General features: G+C 37.5%; 1 protein-coding gene across 1 annotated transcript; it reads left to right on the plus strand.

Annotated features, from left to right (window-relative positions):
• Positions 1-20,273: 20,273 nt before the first annotated feature.
• Positions 20,274-20,843, plus strand: LOC107557431 (DNA polymerase subunit gamma-1-like). Its single transcript, XM_016240848.1, has 2 exons — positions 20,274-20,404; positions 20,586-20,843. Exons 1-2 carry the CDS (start codon positions 20,299-20,301, stop codon positions 20,834-20,836), a joined length of 357 nt encoding a protein of 118 aa, XP_016096334.1. The 5' UTR covers positions 20,274-20,298; the 3' UTR covers positions 20,837-20,843.
• Positions 20,844-25,508: the final 4,665 nt, after the last annotated feature.

The raw sequence follows: 25,508 nt of genomic DNA on the forward strand, positions 1-25,508 counted from the left end.
TAAATGTGTAAATTATTTTGTGTGGTTATGCCACAAATGTCGACTGAACATAACTATTATTGTCCACAGTATATTCAGTTATTATTGCACATCACAAAACAAGTTTCAGGAACAGTTTTGAATGAATGTCCATATGTGCCTTTGTGCTGATAGACACCCACTCACATCCTTACATTTGCTGTTTGTGTGTGAAAAAACAACAACACTCCACCCTCTCCGTATGGTCCCATGAATCTGACATACAGCTGGCATTAAACACATATTTCCCCATATTTCGCAGTTGTGAATTCAATGGGGTTGCTTTGCCTCGCAATTACACACAATTTTTTCCACACTTTGGAACATGTTCATGCCATGCTGGAAGTTTATTAGTGCGTGTCTCAACAAAATGAGTCTTGAAGTACCATTTTAGTGCGAGTTTTCCCTCCACTTCTCTGTGGCATCATTACAGATAAGAATCTATTGGCATTGTGACGGCAGTGTAATTCATCAAACCTATTTCTGACTAAATGAATTCCAGCAGAACTTTCACAGCTCTGATGTTTATATCATGCTGGGGAGAAAGGAACACACATTTGTTCAGCTCAGTCAAATCCCTGCTTCTGTAGTGACAATATGTAATCTTTAAACAAAGGCTTTAGTCTCCAAGATCTTGAAATCCTACTTTTATGTTGTGTGTAATTGTCTGATAACTTCAAAGACAGGCCTCATTTACAGCAATTGTTGGTAAATTTTGTCTAATATGGCAACAACAAAGGAAATGTATAATTATATAATTGTGCTTGAGCAACACCTTAATTCCCTGGATGTCTCCCTGCCCTCATTCTGTCAGGGAAAGTTCACACCCCACATTTTATTCTGAAGTAGAGAGAAAAGTTACTGTTTACTCTATAACTAGAGTATGACAAAATACAGCATTAGGTCAATTTTTTTATCGAGATAAAGCTTCCTTTCAATGTAGGAGTTATTTATTAATGGGACTTGTATGTGTGCATCTGTACAAAATATTTCATGTCAAGTTCTCAGAATAGAATATTGAGGCAAGAAATACTATAGAAGCATATTCCTGTTTTCAGAATAATTGTTACATCTCTAAAAATAGTGTTCTGTAATATTCGCAGAAGCTCAGATGGAAATCCCCTTGGATGCAGCGCCCAGCGGTCAAAAGATTTTGCAATACACTTCCCCGTATTTCCTATGAGTTCGCATATGCAGGTTTTATTGCCATCATCATCAGTGACAACACATAGGGGTTTTTTTATTTTTATTTTTTCGTACTCCACAGACATTTGAAAGCCAGCTCATGCAGGAAGGGATGTTTTTCTGTCATTCATTCAGTGACGACTCCGCCTCCTTTGGATTCAGACTTCCTGTATCACTTCCCCTAAACAGAAGTCCCTAAATGAGTTGAAAAAAGAAATCATTAGGCCAGCTCTGTTCCCCTTAAGGAACTCGAGCTGCGTCGAAGTGGCTTTGGGAACGCCCTTGCGTGACCGCGTTCTGACAGACTGTAAGTACGTTTTTTATATTTAAAGAATTTGCCACTGACGATTCAAACGCGAGTTTTGAGCAGTGTAGAGTAGCACTTGTTGTTTGTCATTTCTCCGATCACAAATGCAGATATGGTTTTATGTTAACGCGTAAAAAGACAGTATAAGTCATTATAATCCGTAATTATGTCCCCACTGGATGCAACAAATGCCTCGTTTATAATGGGTTTTAATGTTTGTGTCTCGTCGCTCCGGACGGACATGGCATCACAGTATGGTAAGGGGCGTAACATTTATATCACACGCTTGAGGTATTCGGCCAATCACAACGCTCTGGATACCTGGCCAATCAGAGCACACCTCACTTTTCAGACCAATGAGCTTTGTAAAAATCGACGCGTTTCAGAAAGGCGCCCCTAGAGGAGAAATAATAATGTACAGTATGTGGAAAATATGTGTTTTTTTTAACCTTAAACCGCATAAACACATTTCATTACACCAAATACACAAAATAATGTTCTTTTTAGCAGCATCATATGACCCCTTTAAGGCCTAATACATGGCCAAAAGATTGAATGAAGCCTATAATTTAATATTTGCCCTGTAGTTTAAAAATCAAGTTTGCATGTAGGCTGTTCCTTCATAAGAGAATTAGATTTTATTTAAAAGATAGTTAAAGCTCTATTCAGGGTTCAATTTAAGTTAAGCCTAATCAACATCATTCGTAGTCACTTACAATGGAAGTAAATGGGGCCAATTTTGAAGTATTTAAGCATTTAGAAATGTGAAGCTTGAAACGCTTGTGTTAATTCTTCAGTTGAATCATATTATTTGGGTTGTTAAGCAGTTTAAATCATAATTTTTAAGTTGTACATTTTCACAGATCAAAGTTGAACGATCAGATATAACATTTATTTATTATTTATTTATTTACTTACTGTCTAATTTAATATATATTTTTGCATTTTAAAAATAAGCAAAATGTGTAAAAGTATAAATTATTTTGTGTGGTTATGCCACAAATGTCGACTGAACATAACTATTATTGTCCACAGTATATTCAGTTATTATTGCACATCACAAAACAAGTTTCAGGAACAGTTTTGAATGAATGTCCATATGTGCCTTTGTGCTGATAGACACCCACTCACATCCTTACATTTGCTGTTTGTGTGTGAAAAAACAACAACACTCCACCCTCTCCGTATGGTCCCATGAATCTGACATACAGCTGGCATTAAACACATATTTCCCCATATTTCGCAGTTGTGAATTCAATGGGGTTGCTTTGCCTCGCAATTACACACAATTTTTTCCACACTTTGGAACATGTTCATGCCATGCTGGAAGTTTATTAGTGCGTGTCTCAACAAAATGAGTCTTGAAGTACCATTTTAGTGCGAGTTTTCCCTCCACTTCTCTGTGGCATCATTACAGATAAGAATCTATTGGCATTGTGACGGCAGTGTAATTCATCAAACCTATTTCTGACTAAATGAATTCCAGCAGAACTTTCACAGCTCTGATGTTTATATCATGCTGGGGAGAAAGGAACACACATTTGTTCAGCTCAGTCAAATCCCTGCTTCTGTAGTGACAATATGTAATCTTTAAACAAAGGCTTTAGTCTCCAAGATCTTGAAATCCTACTTTTATGTTGTGTGTAATTGTCTGATAACTTCAAAGACAGGCCTCATTTACAGCAATTGTTGGTAAATTTTGTCTAATATGGCAACAACAAAGGAAATGTATAATTATATAATTGTGCTTGAGCAACACCTTAATTCCCTGGATGTCTCCCTGCCCTCATTCTGTCAGGGAAAGTTCACACCCCACATTTTATTCTGAAGTAGAGAGAAAAGTTACTGTTTACTCTATAACTAGAGTATGACAAAATACAGCATTAGGTCAATTTTTTTATCGAGATAAAGCTTCCTTTCAATGTAGGAGTTATTTATTAATGGGACTTGTATGTGTGCATCTGTACAAAATATTTCATGTCAAGTTCTCAGAATAGAATATTGAGGCAAGAAATACTATAGAAGCATATTCCTGTTTTCAGAATAATTGTTACATCTCTAAAAATAGTGTTCTGTAATATTCGCAGAAGCTCAGATGGAAATCCCCTTGGATGCAGCGCCCAGCGGTCAAAAGATTTTGCAATACACTTCCCCGTATTTCCTATGAGTTCGCATATGCAGGTTTTATTGCCATCATCATCAGTGACAACACATAGGGGTTTTTTTATTTTTATTTTTTCGTACTCCACAGACATTTGAAAGCCAGCTCATGCAGGAAGGGATGTTTTTCTGTCATTCATTCAGTGACGACTCCGCCTCCTTTGGATTCAGACTTCCTGTATCACTTCCCCTAAACAGAAGTCCCTAAATGAGTTGAAAAAAGAAATCATTAGGCCAGCTCTGTTCCCCTTAAGGAACTCGAGCTGCGTCGAAGTGGCTTTGGGAACGCCCTTGCGTGACCGCGTTCTGAAGCACGTGTCAAATCCATCCAATGGAGCAGCGAGACATCACCAGCGGGGTGACGCAAGCACCAGAAACCATAAAAGCGCATCCAGCAGAGCGCAAACCAGCTTCTGCTCTTCAGTAGCGCTCTGTGTATGTGTCTGTCTATTTACTGTTGTCTGTCCGCACAAGCACTCATATATATAAAACAATGAGAAAGTCTATGGCGAGCGAACAGCATTACAAACGCTGTGTTTCTCCCTGCCCACGATATCTGGCGGCGGGGGATACACACGATTTGTGTGTCGTTTGTTTAGGAGCGGAGCATGCACGGTCAGCTTTTGAGCAGCGGATTGTCATCACTGCGAGTTACTCTCGCTGTGCACGCTCCGCTCTCGCCTGGCTGTGTTTGATGAGAGCGGCCAGGCTCGCGATCCCGCTTTTCTCGGTCCTCACCCACTAGATCCGCGGCTCTCTCTCACGGTTCGGAAGCCCACGCTGCGGTTTCTTCCCCCCCAGCCAGACGCTTCATCTATCTTCCTCCGAGGAGGTGGATGTGATGAGTGTTGAGACAGAGGAGACTGTGGACTCGCCACCACAGTCCCTCGAGTATGAGGTGTGATTCGTGATTATGGGGTGTGTTTCGTGCCTTCGCCAAAATTAAATATCGTTTGGCCAGCCTAGAAACAGGATGCTCGTCCTAAAAATAATTAGACGAGCATGTTCTGAATCCAGATCACAGCCTTCACGACGGGGGCCTTCCATTTTCCCCGATCTCCATGCTGAGGTGTCAAGATCGTGTGAGAAACTGTACTCATCCCATATTACAGCCCCACAGTCTCGGATTATTCAAAAGAACATCGTGGGGCTGAATGATAAGGTATATGGGGCGATGCCAGTGGTGGAGCAGACGCTTTCGAGCTATCTCTCCCCATCCTCAGCATCGTCCCTGAAGGCCCCGAAGCTTCCCCGAAGCTTCCCACCAGGCCCGTTAGGCTTACATCGAGTCTGGTTGGGAAAGCTTATACGGCGGTAGGTCAGGCTGGCGCATGTTTGCACACCATGGAAATCCATTAGCTGGGTTAATTCAGCCCATTATGCTGGGTTAAATAAACATGCCAATTTTCTAGGTAAATTTAACCCAAGATGGGTTCTGTCCTATATTTACCCAGCCCTTGGGTTAATAACAACCCAAATTGGGTTGTTTTTAACCCAGTGTTTTTTAGAGTGTAGAGATTTCTTGAGGTTAACGTGTGTGTGTGTGTGTGTGCTCATGTAGGCTACATTCAGTGTGAGGGTTTGTGGTTCTTAGGCCTTTATTGTAATGGTTGAGAAAAACGAGGGAGAGAGAGAGGAGGGGGTACCAGCACTTTCACTTCCCCAATTTGGCATCTGCAACTGTCCATTACTGGCAGCTTCCCATCTCCGAGCGGCCGAACAGCTCTCCAACCTCAATAAAGCCAGAAGCAAAGAGATGTTTTACCAAACGCAGCAATAAACCAACTGTCATTCTTTCATCACGCTCAGTAACAGAAATTAAGTGAATTAAATCCCAGTTGAATAAAATGAATTCATATTGTAATACAGCAGAATGACTTTTTGGTTTACGCAAACATCATTTTTAATCTCCAAGACTATTATTATTTGCTTAAAACATAAATATAAAAAGTAAATCATTGTGCTGAATAGAAACAAGATGTTTTTTCTTTCAGTTCAAGAAGTGGTAGGCTCATGATAAGACTGACCTGCACAGTCTATGTTTGATAAAAAAAGAAAGTAATACCTCATTGAAAACAATTAATCAAACTAATAAAATCACAGAGCTTTCCATGTTTAATTATAGTAAATCATGATTAAATCACACCTGATATGATTTACTGTATATTTATGTATTTTTTTTTACTTAAATGGGACACATACAGCTTATTTTGATAAATGCATGCACCCTTTCAGGCCTAAACTGCAAATCTATCAGACATTTCTTTATAATTTAATAAGTTATTAACATTAATTATAAAACATGGTCATTCTTAACTTTTAATTTAAACAAGCTTTAATCATTAAATAATAAAATACATGTCCTATTTAGTGCCTTCATTTATTTAAAAAAAGATAAATGATGTTTCTTTCTCATAAACTTTATGAATTGTAATTATGAACAGGTTTGACATCTCTCTGAATCAGTGAAAAGGAATCAGAAAGGTGAAAAGCATCACTAAAACATTCCACTTAATCTTGTACAACAACTTTGTATGTTCGTGATCAGATGTAGATTTCACTTATCATTGCTGTCAGCCAGTCCATATCGGTTACTTGGGTTACTGTGATGGAACTGCACTATTTGTTTTGGCCATGTGGACTGTAGTTTGTAGTCTCTCCAAGATGTCTGGGGTGGGGGTTGTGTGTTTTAGCTGGTGGCTGATGTGGGTGTGTGAAAAGATCTGCCACGGTCCAGCTGCTCAGCGCTCGACCCAGCTAGAGCCACCACACGGCCGTCCTCTTGGCTGACTCGCCGGGAAGTGCTCCACAAATCAGATGTGAATCTGGCTGCGTACCCTGTTGTTTACAGGCCATTGAAATGTTATTTGCTACAATTCCAGGAGTGTTCTGTCCCGAGGAAAATTAGCTTCTCAGGAAGCTCATTAAACAAAGCTCGACCACATTCAAAACACTGCCTCATCCACAACAGACGTTTGTTTGTCCTATCAGTTTTGCACAGTTGTGCTAAACTAACTGGTAAGAATAGACTTTTTAAAAGAGCAGCTGTCCATTTGAAGATCTTTCCTGTGGGGGATTTTGTGCAGTGCATTGTAGAAGAAGATCTTATAAGATAATTTAATACAGATTGTGTTGTACTCTGTTGAACTCTCTTTGTGTCAAGTAAAAGTAATGCAGTTACTTGACTTTCTCTATATGCTTTACTGGCATTGTTGCATTGAACAGTGGCATTGTTACTGTTATTTCTATTAATGCAAGAAATAATAGCTCTCCTTATGGAACAATTCAGTTCCATAAGGAGAGCTATTATTTCTTGCATTAATAGGTCTGATTTTTTAAATGTGAAGTTTTGACATCACCAGGTAGACTTATGTGGGAGGACATGTAATTTGTATTTAGGTGAAGCGATGGATCTATCTACCTACCTACCTACCTATCTATCTATCTATCTATCTATCTATCTATCTATCTATCTATCTATCTATCTATCTATCTATCTATCTATCTATCTATCTATCTATCTATCTATCTATCTATCTATCTATCTATCTATCTATCTGTCTGTCTGTCTGTCTGTCTTCAATGTTTTATGTCTTTAAGTCACTTGCCTGATTAAATAAATGTTGATAATTGCATTTTATTTTTATTCTTAAGTAAATGTTTGGCCACACCTTTTAAAGCAGTAACCTCCACACTGATTTTGATTATTTTTCTGTTAAATTCATGTGATAGAAAAGCCCTTAATACCACAAATTGTCTAATGATTTTCTTTCATGCCCCCTTTGGCAGTTTTCCAATGTTGATTACAACCGGAAACATCACAACTTTCCCCGACCTGTCTTGAGAGCACTCCATTAATGTCGCACATTTCGTAAGTGCTCGTACATCTTCAAATCAGAAGTTAGGGCCAAAGAAGCAGGAAATAAAGAAAAAGAAAACATTGTACTGAATATTACTACAGCTGAGGTCATTAATGAGCATTGCTCTTGCTGCCATAGCAACCATTAGCGCAGTAATGTCACTAATAGCATTGGAGACAGAGCATGGGATTGATGTGAAAATTATTGTCAGATTCAATTAGGATCCTTCCTAAGTACCCAGCAGGTCCTGTCCGTAGCCATCATTGGTTATACCCTTAATTAAGGGTGAAAAAATGTGTGAAAATGCTTCCAGAGTCAAAAAACAGAACACTACTTATTAGAAAGTACATTCATCCAAGTATATTAACAATAACACAAGACAGAAGTCTTGAAGGGATAGTTCACCCAAAAATGAAAAAATACCTTATTTACTCACCTTCATGTTGTTCTAGACCTGTATGAATTTCTTTATTCTGTTGAACACAAAATAAGTTATTTTGAAGAATGTGGGTAACCAAACAGTTATTGGTAACCATTGACTTCCACTGACTTTTTTTCCCTCAGTGGCTACCAACAACTGTCTGGTTAGCCACATTCTTCCAAATATCTTCTTTTGTGTTCAGCAGAAGAAATAAATGAATACAGATTTGTAACAACTTGAGGGTGAGTAAATAATGATAAAAAAAATTAAAATTTTGTCATTAATTACTCACCCTCATGTCATTCCAAACCCATAAAAACTTCTTTCATCTTCGGAACACAAATGAAGACGTTTTTGATTAAATCCGAGAGCTTTCTGACCCTCCATAGACAGGAATGTAAATGAAAAGTTCACAGACCCAGAAATAGTAGTAAGGTCATCGTTAAAATAGTCCATGTGACATCAGTAGTTCAACTGTAAGTCACGAGAATACTTGTTGTGCAGAAAGAAAACAAAAAATAGCGTCTTTATTCAAATTATTCTCTTCCACATCACCATCGTCAGCCATTAGCGAGAGTACCACAACACATGAAGGATTGTTGAATAAAGTATTTTTTTGCGCACAAAAAGTTTTCTCGTAGCTTCATAAAATTACGGTTGAACCACTGATGTCACATGGACTATTTCAACAATGTCCTAACTACCTTTCTGGGTCTATGAACATTTCAGTTACATTGTTGTCTATGCAGGGTCATAAAACTCTGGGATTTAATCAAAAATATCTTAATTTGTGTTCCGAAGATGAACGAAGGTCTTACGGTTTGGAACGACACGAGGGTGAGTAATTAATGACGGAATTTTCATTTTTGGGTGAACTATCCCCTTAAGTTATTTCTCAGTAATATCAGTAACTGAAGAGTTGGGTTTATATAGCATGCAAATGGTAAGTTGATATCAACTGGAAATCAAACGCTGCTCTCTGCACAGGTGGTTGGTGTGGCAGCAAGTGAAACTATAAAAATTTTACTGGATTGGGTGGTGGCATCAGATTGGTGATTCATGTTTGGTTAACATGTTTGGACACTATGGAATGTGGGCGGCTGCAGGGCTGCCACATAAAAGCAGACATCTACTGTAGAAAGTGGCATAGCTGTGGCCAGACATTGACGGTACTGCCAACTTGTGTCAGACCCTCACACCACCCCAAACTTTGCAGACTAGCTTACTACAATATACTTCATTTTACGATAAGTAGTTTATGTGGCCAGGTTACTACAATTCAATGGTCACTCCATTCAACAAAATCCTGCTTGCGGCCTCATATCAGATTTCTGGCAAAAATGAAAAGTCTCAGAGTCTTTACTACAGCAGTGCAGGGTTTCAAACCTTTTTACCTAGCTTTGTGGTCACAGCGTGTTCAAGACCCATTATAAAACCACCTTGGATGTTTCGTTAAATGCTTTCTGATTAATTTACTCAGAATTCAAGGAATGTTACACCGTCTAATCTGACAACCAGCAAGCCCTTTGTATAGCGTGGATTTAAAACTGTGATAAGGGCTTGAGTTGAGGTCCTCACCTCGGCACAGTAATTAGACGTGCCTTATTATGTGTTCTCGCTCCCTGTCCAAGAGGTCGGAAATGACATATTTTGTTCATTTGCAACCAATTTTCCTCCTCAGGCAAATTAATCACATTGTTTGACCACCCCTGACATTTTGTTTCCTCAGTTAATGAGCCAAGACCTTAGACCTCTGAGTTTTTACTGAGGCCAATATGAAGAAGACTAATTTCTGTTAATTTGACATTACACTCAAGCTAGTCTTTATGTAATCGAATAGTATATCAAGTATGATGGGCAATGATTCATCTGCATGCAGTTCATTCTGTAAGAGTCTGAACATTCATCACTCTCACAGTATATCTACAGACGTGTATGACTGCGCAAACATAAATAGCATTTAGGGGAACATTCTGTGTCCAGAACAACTTGTGCCAAATCTTGTGCGCTTCTCTTTGGAACCAGATTCTGGCCATGTGCCTCCATCTTCACAAAGGACATGCAGGAACCCAGAAGTATGAAGACCATGTCTGGGTGGAGTGCCTCTCCCCTGGGTTTCTATGGTCTGGGAACCAGTAAGTCATGGATTTTCCTCTGGGACTTACTGGTTTTCAGACTGGGTGCAGTCTTGTGGTTGTTGAGAAGCTAGTTGTTCTAGTTGTCTAATGATCCTTATGTATTTGCACAAGACAATAAGACTGAGTTTGTGTGCTTGTGTGTTTGTGGTAATTTGAGGACCTTTGTGACTGCATGTAGTTTTCAATAATGGTTTCTTTAATAGTACTGGACAAGTTCTTAAAAAAAACTTTGTGTATATGCAAGCTGTAATTTAATTCTGCAAAATATTGGGGATGCTGACAAAAAGAGAGCGTCATGTTGGTAAGTTAGAAGAAACTGGGACAACCTCATTGGAAAACATAGTACATTAAGTATGCTTAACGTACACAGAGATTTTCATATGTATGCACATAAATTGATAATTAATGTTTGTATATTGTTGATTAGCTTTAAATTACAGTGGCCCAGTAGTGCACAACACAACGAAATCTCTGCGACTTGTTTCCATTGTGTTGTGCCAATTTCGTTGTGTTGTGGCGTATTTCCTTTGTGTTGTGACTTATTTTCATTGGGTTGCGGTTTGTTTCTGTTGTGTTGTGACTTGTTTCCATTGTTTTGTGACTTGTTTCCATTGTGTTACTACTTTTTTCTGTTGTGTTGTGCTAATTTCATTGCATTGCGGCTTGTTTCCTTTGTGTTGTGCTAATTTCTGTTGTGTTATGACTTGGTTCCATTGTGGTGCGACTGGTTTCCATTGTGTTGCGACTTATTTCTGCTGTGTTAGGACTTGTCTTCATTGTACAAAATTAACACTATTTGTAGCACATTGTTGATTACTGTATAAAATAACTTTGAATTGTCCCTTAACTTACATTATAAGTGCCTCATTGTACCTTTTATTTATTTTTGTTTATTTGAAAAAGGACAAGTTGAATTTTTTGTATCACAAATACTGTCAGTTAAACTTTACTTGTAATGAAACTGAAATATTATTTTAAGAGTTGGGTTATAGGCTCAAAAATGTATTAATAAAAAGCTATTGAAAATGTATTTAGCTGTAAAATGTAACAGTATATTTTTTATAATATACATTTATAAAGTTTTTTTTAATATACATTTTAGATGCTGTCCATATTTCAAACATACAGTACATAAATGTATTTGTAAATGTTACAAACGTACACTAAAAAGATCAGGCTGACTTGAGACAATATTCTGGCACTGATTCAAGTATGCAGTATATTTAAGCACATTGAAGGAGGTACGGCAAGGGTTTATTCGACTCATGTTAAAACAACACATTATGTGTGAGGGCTGGACCCCCAAATGGTGCATATCAAATTACCTCAATTACTCCAGACTGCCGTCCACAACACACAACATGCTGCACTTTGCACGAAAGCATCTCATTTGAAGTGCACGCTTGCAAATTATTCCAGAGCCAAAACCAAAATTATATGAACTGCAACAAATCTACGGGTTTTGTGTGGATGGTAAATTCCTTCAATTCTTGTGGGCACTTCTGAAGGTTTCGTTTTTATAAAAAGCATTTGTGGCAGCTGAGCAGGACGGGTGCATTGTAAATGGCTGCATATAAAGAGATTGAAGTAATCTTCGTCTTGGTGGTCACAAGAAATGTCCTGCAGACATTGAAGACATTTTTTGTCATTGTTTGGACACTAAAGCAAATTATTTCTTCTTTTGAATTCTACTGGGCCCCTTTACAGATGCAGTTTGCAAAGAGCAGCCGTTTGGTTCGCCATGATCCTTTTATAGAACAATAGACATAAATCAAATACACATGGCAGTTACCAATAGAAATATATATTACAGCTGTCACGGTTGTCACTCATTTCGATGGACAGCATGAGCTCATTAGAGTTTAGCCCATCTAATATTATTATGGACAAATAAAGATGTCTACCTATACCTGTTATTATCCCATTATGCAACCTGACCCTGTCCTGCAGTCTTCAGAACTTTTAGACCTCAACTGTTTGTTCTGGGTCGTATTTATAACTTTCTCCCTTGTGATTAATAGTATGTCCTAAGCAGACAGCATATGTCAGTGAGAAGCTGAGAGATGCCCGGGCCAAAAATGGCCGCTAGCCTCTCCTTTCGCTTTAACACTATTTACAGAGGCAGTACACACGAGCCCCAAGTTTTAGCTGCTACTGTATATAGAAAGTGTTCCCAGAAGCTGGCTGCAATTTCTGTTGATGCCCAGTGGAACCAGCTCAGGCCGCTCTCGCCCAACTCTGTGCCACACACACCCTTCTCACCCCTTTTACACAAATTCTCAGTTCTAGACCTCCTACTGAAACTGAGTGCCATTCTGTCCAATTGCAGTCACATTTGGCCTTCTTCAAAGGCGAAATAACACAAAGGCACAAATTATGAACTGTAGCTATTTTGTTAGTTTATTTGTTTTGAAACAGTTCCTTAGCTTACTTTGGTTAGCTAGGAAGTCAATTATATTTTCATGTATGTATTTATTTATTTTATTCTATAACACCTTAGTAATTTTTATACTAATTTTATTTTTAATTTAATTTAATGTTTATATTCTAAATCAAAAATGTCCATTAACTCCTTTCAGAATAGTCTTCATTTTCAATTACACAATGCAAGTGCTACTTTGTATGCAGTGTATCATCATTTTTATATAGCCTACTATTATAGTTTTTATTCATAGTTTTTTTCAATATTACTATTTAGTGTTTCTTTTCTTTTTCAGTTCTAGTTTTACCTTTATTTTTTTTTCAGTTTGTATTTATTTACAGTTACATATTTGTGTTTTATTTTATTTGAGCTTCATTTAAAATAACAAAATGTTTTTGATAGTTTTGGTTTTAGTTTTAGCTAAAGATAATAACCCTGTTTAATTGTTGTAGTAATGTACACACAGTGTAGCGCCCTCTACAGTAGAGAAATACTGGAAGCTTGACTGATAAATGATGAAGAACGTGTTGGAAAAGTGCAGTTATGCTTAAGCCACAGGCTTGGTAACCTTGGTTTCACATACTACTCATTCAAAATATCGTGCTATTTGGATCATCGTGGAGCATTGCTGAGTGCTTAGGGTGTAATAATTTTAAATGACCAAATCCAGGGATTTCATCTACATAACAAAGGAAACTGGTTACCACATTTGCTTCCTTGGAAACAAATGGATAAACACACTTGTAGATGAAGAGATTACCACCTCATAATGCATAATGCACCATTCTATATAGGTAGCTGTATCATTTCAGACCAAGTGGCAAACAAAGTACTTCTGCCAAATAACTGTTAGTCAGTCTGCCCTGCAGCCGACAGCGATCCTGTCCTCATTCTGCATGTCAGCCTAACATATGGAATAGTCGTTCTCTGCGAGATACCGTTTCGGACCACCAGTGCCGGGCTTTCCCTGCAAGCTGTGCTCTGTTTCTCTGCCAGCAGAAGAAGTCAGAGACCTTCTCTCAACCCCAGGGAACCGGACATTGAACAAAAACCAGCACTCTAGACCCAGACAGCAACATAAAACTGAAGGACATTAAAAGTCCATTTCCACCAACTTCAATAAGACAGCTTTTTATTCATCCAAATGATCTTAGTCTGGATCAAAAAAGTAAAAGAAGTTGGCCCTGTCCAACTTTCACAAGACAAAGAAAGAGACGATTAAGTCTGTCGCCGTGTCTTATGGTTAAGCTTTACTGAAAGTGTAAATCGTACAGTAAATGTCCTATTCCATTAGTAGTACTTATAGCCACGAATGTTCATTATAGAGGATGTTTAAGTGTGTTGATTTTTCATTTGCGAGCTCCTTGCACAAAATGAAATTGGTAATTTATAAGAAAGCGAGGGGAAATGAGAATGGCTTTGCGTACACATCCCTCTGGCAAAGCATTCCATAAACTGAGGGGTAATCACAATAATTGTCTGGTGACAGAATATGCTGATTATATGATTATTTATGCATGTAATTGGCATTATTGTTATTTTTAGCTGGAAGTTAATTGCTAATGTAGATCCTGTAATTGGATCAGCATATTGCAACATTGCAATTCTATTAGCTCCTAATAACTGCCACAAAGTGGGAACACTTGGAGTGGGTGGAAGGTGTTCTCTCTCTCTCTCTCTCTCTCTCTCTCTCTCTCTCTCTCTCTCTCTCTCTCTCTTTTTTTTTTTTTTTTTTGCCCTAGAAAGTGACGACATTCCAGGAAGTAGTTGTAGCCGCAGGTGGGTGGAGTAAGGGACAGACAGAGAAAAAGGGAAGCTACATGACAAGTGACTAATATGAAAGCTGAGACAGTTTATTGAGATAAAGACTACACCAGGGGGCAGAGAAACAAACATAAGGGTTAAACATGTGTGAGACAGAAACTGAGAGAGAGAGAAAGAAAGCAGAGTGTGTGAAAATTTGTTTGTCTCTGGGTCAGAGGACACACCCAGTGTGTGTTTGTGCTGCTGTGAACTCACTGTTTGTGCTGTAGAGGAGGGGGAAGGGTGTGCTCTCTCTCTCTCTCTCTCTCTCTCTCTCTCTCTCTCTCTCTCTCTCTCTCTCTCTCTTTCTTTTTATTTTTCGGAGGCTAAGTATCTGTCTGTACCTGTGGTACAGGAGAAAAATTATAATACTTAAAAGAGTTTAATTGGAAATTATTACAGAATGTTTTGCCAATGGAACCAGGGATATTTTGCACAATATTCAAGGAATCATGTTGTTTTCTTAAGCGCAAATATCCACATATTGTGTTGGAATCCTTTTAACATTCTGTATATTATTACGCTGAATTTAATATTAAATGTGTCTGAAAGAAGCACTTAATGAGGCATTTAACTGTTTTCAACACCAATAAACCTAGAGAGATGCTTACATAAGTTTCCCAACAGTTAACACATTATCTCAAATGTGACAGCCGTATTGTCTTGTTAACAGGGCAAGAGACAGAGAAAGCTCGTTGTATTACCTCAATCTTTCACAATCAGATCAGGGCGAGTAAAAAGGACGGTGATATCTCGGTCAAAAGATAAGAGCATGGATTGAACTCTGTAATGCATCATTTGACAGAGGAAAGCTTTGTTATCAAATAGAGGCATTGGAGCGTAAGTCTCTCTGTCACACAGGGGATGGGTCCAGTCTCGATGCTGATATGAAAGGCTCATTACAGGGCTCTTATCGTTCTGGCATGAGGCTAATTGACAGGGTCTGCTAGTCAGCAGTGATTGTCTCCACCTTCTGCTGTGGGATATGTGTCTTTATCAGTCATCTGATCCTTGACTAGCAGACTGCAAGGAGAAAGGGACAGTCGAGAGCGTGTGGTCTTTCCTCAACTTGTATCTGTCTCTCACTATCCATCGCTCTCTCTTGCTATGTTACGTCTGACAAGAGCTCTCCTGGGATGCTGCCTGTCCAAAAGGCTTCAGAAAATATAAAGGAATACCTGTGGACATGAATCTGTGTAATATCTGCAGACTGCTGCTGAGGTGTTATAGCATGTGTAGACAGTCATGTCCAAAACTCTGAGAGCACTTTTTTATTATTATTATTTATATATAAGTTTTAATATGTTGATACATTTATAAAAAAAGAGAAGAGTTATGGTGTAAAATAAGAAAGAAATTCCCCAGGTTAAAAATAAGTACTCTAAGTGTATTAAAAATGTACTTGGACTTCTTTGGTAATAAATATATGCTTACTAACATACTAAACAGACTATTTTTACTCTTACCTAGAACTTAACATAAAATGATTCAGCTTTTAGTGGGTTTAAAGTATCTTATTTAATGTATGTCCATATGTAGACCTACTGCAATATATTTTAAATATTTATGTAATGAACATGTGCTTCAGCCTGATTTTCAGTAAGATATCTTGAAAAACATTTTAACAATTTAATTTTAAAGTATATATCAATTCATTTACATATAAAATATGCAAGAGCATTCTTACATTGTACCAATTTATAATGTTTTAGAAACAGAATTTTGTCAACTATGCCTTAGTAATAAGCATACTTAAAATGTTGTTGGGTTTTACTTGTTTACATGTTTGTACTCGTAAAAGAATACTTAAAAAGCTTTTTTGTAATACCATTTTTACTTAGCTTTTAAATACATAATGCATTCATTTTAATAGGCTACTATTTAAAGCTGCAGTCCATAAGTTTTGCCTCTTTGTCTCCATCTCTGTTTGAAAACCTGGAATTGCAGCTGTTTGCGGAATTATCTAGCTTGCGTGTGTTGTGAGTGGGCGCGGATGAATCTAATGTTCTGAAGAGTATTTATGGCAGTCAGTCACCGCACCGGTGTGGATATTTACTGTACCTCGCAATCACAGATTCTAGCCTACGTCTAGGAATATGACCCAAATAAGAATTTTCACCGTATATTGCCATCTGAACAAGTAAGTAACAAGTCTGCCACGTTTGTTCTGACCAACTGAGGAAAAAAGCATTACTATAAATCTCTCTAGCAATGGTGATTAAATCTAAAGATCGGTTAGCTCATATCACATCAAACCGTTCAAATTATTATTATTGTTATACTTTATTCTCAAATGATTAATGTTAACAACATCAGCATTGGTGACTATGAGTAGCGTGTATTAGAGTGTAGATTTCAATTTCTGCACAGTCTAATCTAATTGTCATAATCTTCAAATTTCATATTAAGAAATTATTTTAACCCAAAAAGCAAATTATGCTCCCTTCGAACTGGTTGTCTTTAAAATACAAATCTGGTGTAATCCCAGGCTATCTGTAATCAGAAGCACATTTAAAACTGGAATATTATTTAATTTCATTCACATGTGTTTCATAAACACATAATCCTTTCTGGATTACAATCCGCCATCAAAATTATACATTTAATTATTCCAGCTGCTATGAGAAAAGGCTATAAACGATCCGCCACCTGCAGGACCCTCAAATGCGATAGCCTACTAGCCGGGACAACTTCTTTATGTTTACAGACGTGACGTAATGATGCGGTGCCATGCTCGAATTTCCCTCAAAATCCTACCCGTACCACTCAAATTAGAAAACATTATTATAAGCTAACTGTTGTGAATCAGCCTGAAGTAAGGCGATAGTTTTGAACACTGGCTGATTATGTACATGCTCAAATATTGATTTCGGATCATTTTTAACCAAAACAAGTTACAAGTTAAATTATTTTTCCAAAGTTATGCTTCAAATCTTTATTTATTTACTTGTTTGTGTACTTACATTCAAACAAACTCAAACATGCGTGACAAAATCTGATTACTTTTTGTGATGGTTTTTTGTGGGGGTTTTTTTGGTGACTTTCAGCAGAGGGACATAAATCTGTCAGATTTCATTAAAATATCTGAAGATGGACGAAAGTATTAAAGGGTTTGTAACACTATGAAGGTGAGTATACTTGATGGAAGAATTTAAAATTTTTATTTTTGGGTGAACTAGTAAAAAGTGTTAGTTCACCCAAAAATGAAAATTAGCCTATACTTTACTCACCCTCGAAGCACGGTGTATATGACTTTTTTCTTTCAGATGAATCATATCAGAGTTATATTAAAAATTGTCCTGGCTATTCCAAGTTCTATCATTGCAGTCAGCGGGTGTTGCTGTTAAACTGTCCACAAGTCGTGAAATAAAGCGCACGCATCCATAATAAAACGTGCCTCACATGGCTCCGGGGGGTGAATAAAGGCCTCCTGTAGCGAATCCAAGCGTTTTCATAAGAAAAAATCCATATTTCAAACGTAATAAACACTTTTATCTGCGGTGGATGACGCAGCACGTATGCGCAGCACGCGTGCCTCTGAGATATGCTAGTCTCGCGAGTTTGTTTATAAGTTCGTCAGTAATCACGCAACGCCAACGTCCTACGTCATCTGCCGGAACTGCTTCCGCGTATGAGAGATACCAGAAGTGACAGAAAAGTGTTTATTACGTTTTAAATATGGATATACAGTATTTCTTATGAAAACACATTATTATGGATGTGCACACTTTATTTGACATCTTGTGGACTGTTCAACAGAAACACCCGCTGAGTGCAATGGTAGAGCTTGGAATAGCCAGGACAATGTTTAATATAACTCCAACTGGATTCGTCTGAAAGAAGAAAGTCATATACACCTAGGATGCCTCAAGGGTGAGTAAAACACAGGCTAATTTTCATTTTTGGGTGAACTAACCCTTTAAGTTAAATAGAATATTAAGTGTTATATCTTTTTACCCAGCTTTACTGCAGCACCAGTCAGAGCCAAGCTTTTCAAATGGACTTTGCTGGTAATGGTCCAATCACAGCCATATGCAGTTGAGATGGGAACGTGTTTTCAGCAAAAACCATCCCATTTTCGCTGTATATTCTATATTCTAAAATATATAGTAACTAGTTCAAGAAGTGTACAAGTGTATTTTAAATAAAATGTAAATGTGTATGTGCAATTAAATTAAACTAAATATACTTCATGTGGTTCTATTTTAACACAATTATATATATATATATATATATATATATATATATATATATATATATATATATATATATATATATATATACGTCACCTGTAGGCTCAATGTGATTTGCAGTGAAAGTCCAGTGGATTATTTGTTACAGGTAAAGACTCTGATCTGACATCACCGGCAGCTTTGTTACAGACAAACGGAGCGTCACTGATAGGATTAATTCAGGTTGAGTCATGCTGAGGTTGGTGAGACTGATCCAGTCACAAATGTTTGAGTAATGCTGCCCTACTGTACTGCTGAGTGTCTGTTTTCTTCATCAAAGATTTGACTCTTTTTTTCTTCTTTGCTGTATTCCTCACCTTTGCCCTTCCTCTAATCCTCCATTCCTTCATCCACCCCCTTTTCCCCACTGTCTGTGTGTCTTCATACATTTTTACATGTCTGCTGTCTTTCAGGGAAATTCCCTCTATCTATGACTCTGCCATTCCTCACATTCCTTTCATACCTACAGGGATAAGACGCTGAAATGTGCTGGAGTGCGTGTGTGTATGAAGGGGTTTAATGGAGCGTCTCGAGCAAGAGATAGAGAGGCGCTGAGTGGGTGGTATTAGAGTTTTTAGGATGAGGACGTTGTGCTTTATTGTTCTTTTTGACCGTGGGAGGCTAATTGGCCATGTAAACAGATGTATAAATATAGAACAGTCATTATGACATACAGTACGTTACACTGACAAACACAGAGAGGGAAAGGGAATGAGTAAGATGGAGTGGGATTGTTTCACCTTCGGAATGTGAAACTGACCATTTGTACCGTAAACTCTGACTTCCTGTTACATGAGACCGACCTTTAAGTAATAAGGTTGTTTTTCAAGGCCAGCTGAAATAGTTATTTGTATATTCACTTATTAAGTCCAGAGGGCCCTTTTAAATGGATAGTTCACCCAAACTATTAAATTCTGTTATATATTTATGACCCTCATATCATTCCGAATGCCATGAGAGTTTCATTCTGAACCCAAATTAAGATATTTTTAATAAAACCTGAGAAATTTCTTTCCCCCCATTGAAAGTCCATTTCATCCTCACACATATTTCATCCTCTGTTTACCATTTTCTATGAATGTGCATTGATCAATGTTTATGTATGAATAAAAGCCTAAATTTAGCAAAAGACCCTTCTCAAAACCCGCCCTCCTTCGTTACAGTTGCTATGAGCGAAGAGGAAACTGACAACATGCCATCAGACAAGACAGAGCAGGCTACTTTAAGTATGAAACAAAGTCTCAGCTTTCAAATTTTGTCATTTCTTTATTAAATTCAAACAATAAATAAATGCCATTTTGTGGCTCTTTAATGTGTTGTAACAGATCACTGTAGCGCCTCAGTTCAAGCGGCACGTGAAGCGATTTTCTCTTCCTCTTTACTAGTTATAGCACAAAATAAACATGAATGAACATCAGAAGGTATCTTGTTTCAACCGCAGAAAGCCGTCAATACACACCATTTTTCAAGTTCAAGTCCACCAACGTTAATCTACTCTCCTGACTGATTTGTTTGTCGGACAAAAATAGCAGATTCAGCGCAATGATCGGTCAGATCGCCTGTCAATCAAACTCCCTGCGAAGGGTCAATTATAACTTTTTACGTCAAAAATGATTTACCAAAGCCTGATTTTTTTCTTTTTCTTGTGTGGCAGAATTGGGCTGCCATAATTGTGGAATGAAAGTGGAATTTAATGTCTGAGGGGTTTGTGTGTGCTTGCAGAAAGATCGTGTAGGCAGTGAGCTGAAGGCCATGGTGCAGGTGCCTCCTGGGTATCACCTGGTGGGAGCAGATGTGGACTCTCAAGAGCTGTGGATCGCTGCCATACTGGGCGAAGCACAGTTTGCAGGAATGCATGGTATTCCAGATGCACTTTCCCAGCCATTAGATTCCAAGATGCAAATTCCTAAAAAAAAAAAAATTGACTTCCATTTAGTAGACACTTCTATCCAACGCGACTTACAAATGAGGATGCCAAATCATGTTTCTTATGAGGAGCAAGCTACACCCTTTGGTCATTCATAATTTCTGATTTCCAGGATGCACAGCGTTTGGATGGATGACGCTCCAGGGAAAGAAAAGTCAGGGCACGGATTTGCACAGCCGTACCGCAGATACTGTGGGCATTAGCCGTGAACATGCCAAGGTCTTCAACTATGGCCGGATTTATGGAGCCGGCCAGCCGTTTGCTGAGCGACTGCTAATGCAGTTCAATCACAGACTAAGCCAACAGGAAGCAGCTAGTAAAGCTCGCCAGATGTACGCACTTACCAAAGGACTGCGTAGGTAGGCAAAAAAAAAAGGTTATAATGTTACAAGATATTAAATTGTATTAATTATAATTAAATGATTGTATAAAAATTTGTGCTGTCAAACGATTAATCGCATCCAAAATAAAAGTTTTTGTTTACATATGTATGTTTTCTGTATATTTATTATGTATATATAAATACACACATATACAGTATATATATATTAAAATATATTGTAATTAGCTTAAAATTGATCTTAAGAATATCTTAAAAGACACATACTTAAAGTTGTTCCAAAATAACACATTTAATATACACACAGTATAGTACAATTAAAATATAATCAGTGCATCAATATTAGTACAACTTAAGTATATTTTGTTTTCTTTTTTTTCTTAGCTGGGTCTGAGTTTTTTAAAATAAGTCTCGTTTACAAAAGCTGCATTTATTTGATCAAAACTACAGTAAAAACAGAAATATTGTTAAACATTGTGCAACTTAAAATAATTTATTTCTATTTGGAAATATTTTAAAATGTAATTTATTCCTGTGATGGCAAAGCTAAATTTTCAGCAGCTTTGGTGAATTAAAAAAAGTTAAAAACACAAGAACAGCATTTATCTGAAATTAATATTAGTAACAATGCAAAAGCCATTACTTTCACTTGATCATTTTAATGCATCCTTGCTAAATAAAAGTATTACTTTTTTAGATATAATCTCGTTGACCGCAAATGTTTGAACGATTGTGTGCATCTTTCTGTTTTTTTTTTGTTTATGTCAGAAAGTTAAGCACCAAATTACATTTAATTTAATGTAATTATATTTATAGTGTTATGAATATTTGTGTTGTTATGCAGATAATATAATCTGTAAATATATTAACATTTTATTAAATGTAAGTATGTAATTAGAGAAAAAAAATTTAATTATCCAAAAAAGCATTTTCACTAGTGGGTTTACTGTTTCGGACCTCCACTGTACATAACATATAGACTTGTAGAAACGATTCAATCTGGTGGAGGACCTCAAAAGGATGTTAAAAGGAAAGAGAGCTGTGCTGTGTTGGTTGCGTGTTTGTTTTCTTTCAAGTGTGATTGTTCTCATGTCAGATATGGTATTGTTTCACTCTCAGTCAGAATCAGTGTGGAGGTCTGAGTAGATTTGTTTGAAAGTAATGCTGAGTGAGTTGGGTTTGAATCTTCCTGTGTGTAGGTTTGCACTGACAGTGTGAGGACATGAAAAATACTGTAATAACACCTTGTCATTGTGAACCTAATGATGCATGTCTGTCCCCAGTCCCCAGACTGGCAGGGTGACAGCCTCTCTCTCTTTCCTTCTCTCTCTCTCTCTGTCTTTCTTCCACCACCCACCCCCATGTGTGCGCACACACATACACAATCAGACTCCATTTTGTGACCAAGAGAAATGACACGTTCCCTCATGATGAGAAGTACCCCCATTAAAACACAATTTCTCTGTTCCAAAACCTAGTGTTGCCTCTGTAGACAGCATTAAAGGGCATCATAGGTGCTCCCAACATAAAGATTGTTCCAACAGGTAGTCAGTTAAATTATTCTGCCTTTTAAAGCCACCTTTTTCACTGTCCTCAACAAATGACAGCCCGGATGAGCGATGTGAGGAGTTCTGATCACATGCATATGCAAAATTTCCAGATACGATTTGGGCTTCAAAAGTGCATTAAAATAATTGAACTTTTGTGGCAAGACTGCCTGACTGGATGTGATTCTGATCAAAACTATGAGACTGGTGGAAAACATAGTAAAATTATATTTCTTTCACTAAAGCATACGTTTTGTAAAATGGTTGGTTATGAATTACTTTGTATGAGCTCCTTTGCTATTAATGTTGATTAGGCCTAGTAAACCTACTGTATACGTCTTTCAGTTATACTGGGAGTCATTTGTTTTGTGTAGATATAACCATACACTAGAAATTTCCATGCGATAGCCACTGGGTGGTAAAATGAATATCAGAGATAAAGGTAAGGTGCCTTAAAAGACCTTATTCTGCCAAAGTCTACATCTGAAATGTTGATATTTGCCTCTTCCGTGTAATTAAATTTGCGTTATTATATCCAATGTGTGTAGACACATAGGCAATTGGCCATTGGCTTAGCAAATATATACAATTCTATTATAAGTTAACTCTCCTGCTCTGTGTGTACAGTAAAAAAAAAAGAACCCTTTGATTGAGTCTTGTATTTCTATCATGACAACTCTCGGAGGGACTTGACAATGTTAATGTGTTTGGTCTTGGCGGAATAGATCTGCTATGCTGCTGCTGCGGCAGAGCAAGTACCGAGACTTGCTATTGCCAGTATATCCACAACATGCTGCTGTGAGCATGTAAGAAGTACTGCAGCTGCACATATATAACATATGAAATAATATAATATAACGCATACATGAATCACCCGTAGCAAATCTATACAGGTGGAGCTGGGGAAGGTGGAGGGTTTCTGAAGCAAGCTGCAACTGCTACAGCCAGCACTAGCCAATTATTTGAATGTTGAGCAGCAAGCTCTTTGGCTGCTGATACAAAAAGAACCAACCAGCTTGACAGAACTGTGTATATGTATATACATATACTGCGTATGTTGCTGTCAATTGATACATTGAAGTGTTGTTGGGAAGTCCGTATTTATGAATTGGGAAGTTGTATTTACAACATTTGGCTCATTAAAATCACTTTAGTTGGCACAAGATGTACCTTATCTACAAAAATAAATAAATAAAAAAATAAAATAAAAAATAAAGAATAAAAAAGCAAGGATTTTTAACTTCTACAAAATGATAAAGAAAGAAAGAATTCATGAAGGTGTTGTAAACTAATTTGTGAATTCTTTAATAATTGTACAATACTATGCTAGTTTATGCGCAACTTAGCTAGTATTGATGTAAATGAGGAAAATAACCATTTCAACTACAGACAGTGCATCCATTGTGTCTGCCATGTTTTCTCTAGGCTAAAAGCAAAATCCATAGCTTCCCTCAGAGTTTCAAACAATCTTGACTTGAATGCACTGTATGTAAATTGTTCTGAAACTGTCTTAGAAAGCAGTGGGCAGGGAAGTAGCTCACTAGATTTTGGAAAAAAGCTACTGTAAGGATTGAGGTTGGTGAAGCTCCGCTCAGACCCTGAGGGCTTGTTTAAACAGCAGGGGCTGATAAAGCTCAGATGTGAGTCTGCATCAGAGCTTAGAGTTGCCCAGCCAAGGTACAAATTCCATAGAACACAAGATTTCTATTAATTAAATCGTAATTGGGTTTTATATATTTATTTGCTTCAGACGTTTGGCAGAAGCGAGGAGCGAGATTAGACAGAGATTTACATGTAAAATGTAGGAGATTCATTAGGGTACTTTGGCAAAGATGAAATAATTTGACTGCCTGCAGGGCACACAGATGGCTCTGTATGTTTGCTAATTTGCTCCTCTTTCAAGGTCATTAGTTCTATTTGGTGAACTATCAAAAAGTTTATTTGGGGATGGTAAGATTTATGTACGGCGTAAACAAGAACAGTTCCCTTGTTATGACCGCAGATTTTTCCTGACATACGCAGATAATTGTGTGTGAGTACCTTTCTTTTATACTGTAAGGGGATAATTACCTCTCAGGTTCGCCGTTCAACATTGGATAGAAATGTGTACCAGCTGAGGAAAAATCTGACTTTTCATATAATCAATAATATAATCTTCTTCCCCTTCCAAACCCACCCTCTCTCTCAATATTACACTTCTCCCAGGTGGTCTTGCTAGGAAGCTGAGTCTGTGTCTTTTTTTTTTGTTGCTAAAATAAGGAAAGAAAGAAATTTGCCATTTTCTCCTTCCTCATTTGAAAGGGCTATTTGTTTTTGCTAGGCAGGAAATGAGTTTTGACATAATGGATTTTCGCCATGCATTACATATACTGGGAAAGGGTCGCTCTGAAATAAGGGCTCTCTGCTCTTTGTTTGCTTTAGGGCTTAAGATTGAAGAACTTCTGAATGGGTTTGAAAAATTTCAGTGGCGTTACGTATGAAATTGTTCTTAAGTATGTTGTAAAAACCTATAAATAATCTCATCGCTTTTATACAGCATTGTACAGTTGTGCAGCATGCAAAAAATATTTAATAATTACATTTTGGTGAGCTAATTTGTTCTTTAACCAGATTTTTGTATTGCGAGGCTGTATTTTGTCTTTTCTTTTTTTCTTTTTCTTTCTTTTTTTTAAGTATGGTGTTATGGGTTTTTGTGCTCTTTGAAGTTGAAAAGAGGCCATACAGTTAATCAATTTCCCTGCCTCAAATCTGTTCTCTTAAAATAATGAGGAAAAAGGTTTTATCAATTTAAGTTGATTTCCACTCTGGCCAGTGTTCTCAGTGAAGGACAGGGTGTGAAGCAGTTTCCCATTTACAGTAATTTATTCCCAATTTTTCCAATGGACATACTTCAAAATAGGCCAGTCTTATGCTTCACTGAAGGACTTTTTCTATGAATTTCCCAAGCGACATTCCATAGGTACAGTTACGTGACTGAACCCCTCATTCCTCCCTCGTTCTCTCAGTGTTCGTTCCAGAATGCTTTCTCTGCATTTCTTGCTGTCCTCATTCGATCTTACCAGCACATAATAACTCTGCCAACGCTGAGGAAAGAAATATAATGCCATTCTTACAGTCATATTAAATCTGCCACAGTACAGTAAGGAGG

The sequence above is a fragment of the Sinocyclocheilus grahami genome, unplaced genomic scaffold, assembly GCF_001515645.1.
Source record: "Sinocyclocheilus grahami isolate Dianchi unplaced genomic scaffold, SAMN03320097.WGS_v1.1 scaffold602.1, whole genome shotgun sequence".
In the NCBI taxonomy this organism is placed as follows: domain Eukaryota; kingdom Metazoa; phylum Chordata; class Actinopteri; order Cypriniformes; family Cyprinidae; genus Sinocyclocheilus; species Sinocyclocheilus grahami.

Excerpts from the sequence above, each read along its gene's own strand:
- LOC107557431 (XM_016240848.1), top strand. The coding sequence starts at position 20,299 with ATGGTGCAGGTGCCTCCTGGGTATCACCTGGTGGGAGCAGATGTGGAC. Across the intron at positions 20,405-20,585 it reads ACAGTTTGCAGGAATGCATG|GATGCACAGCGTTTGGATGG; the intron begins GTATTCCAGATG and ends TCTGATTTCCAG.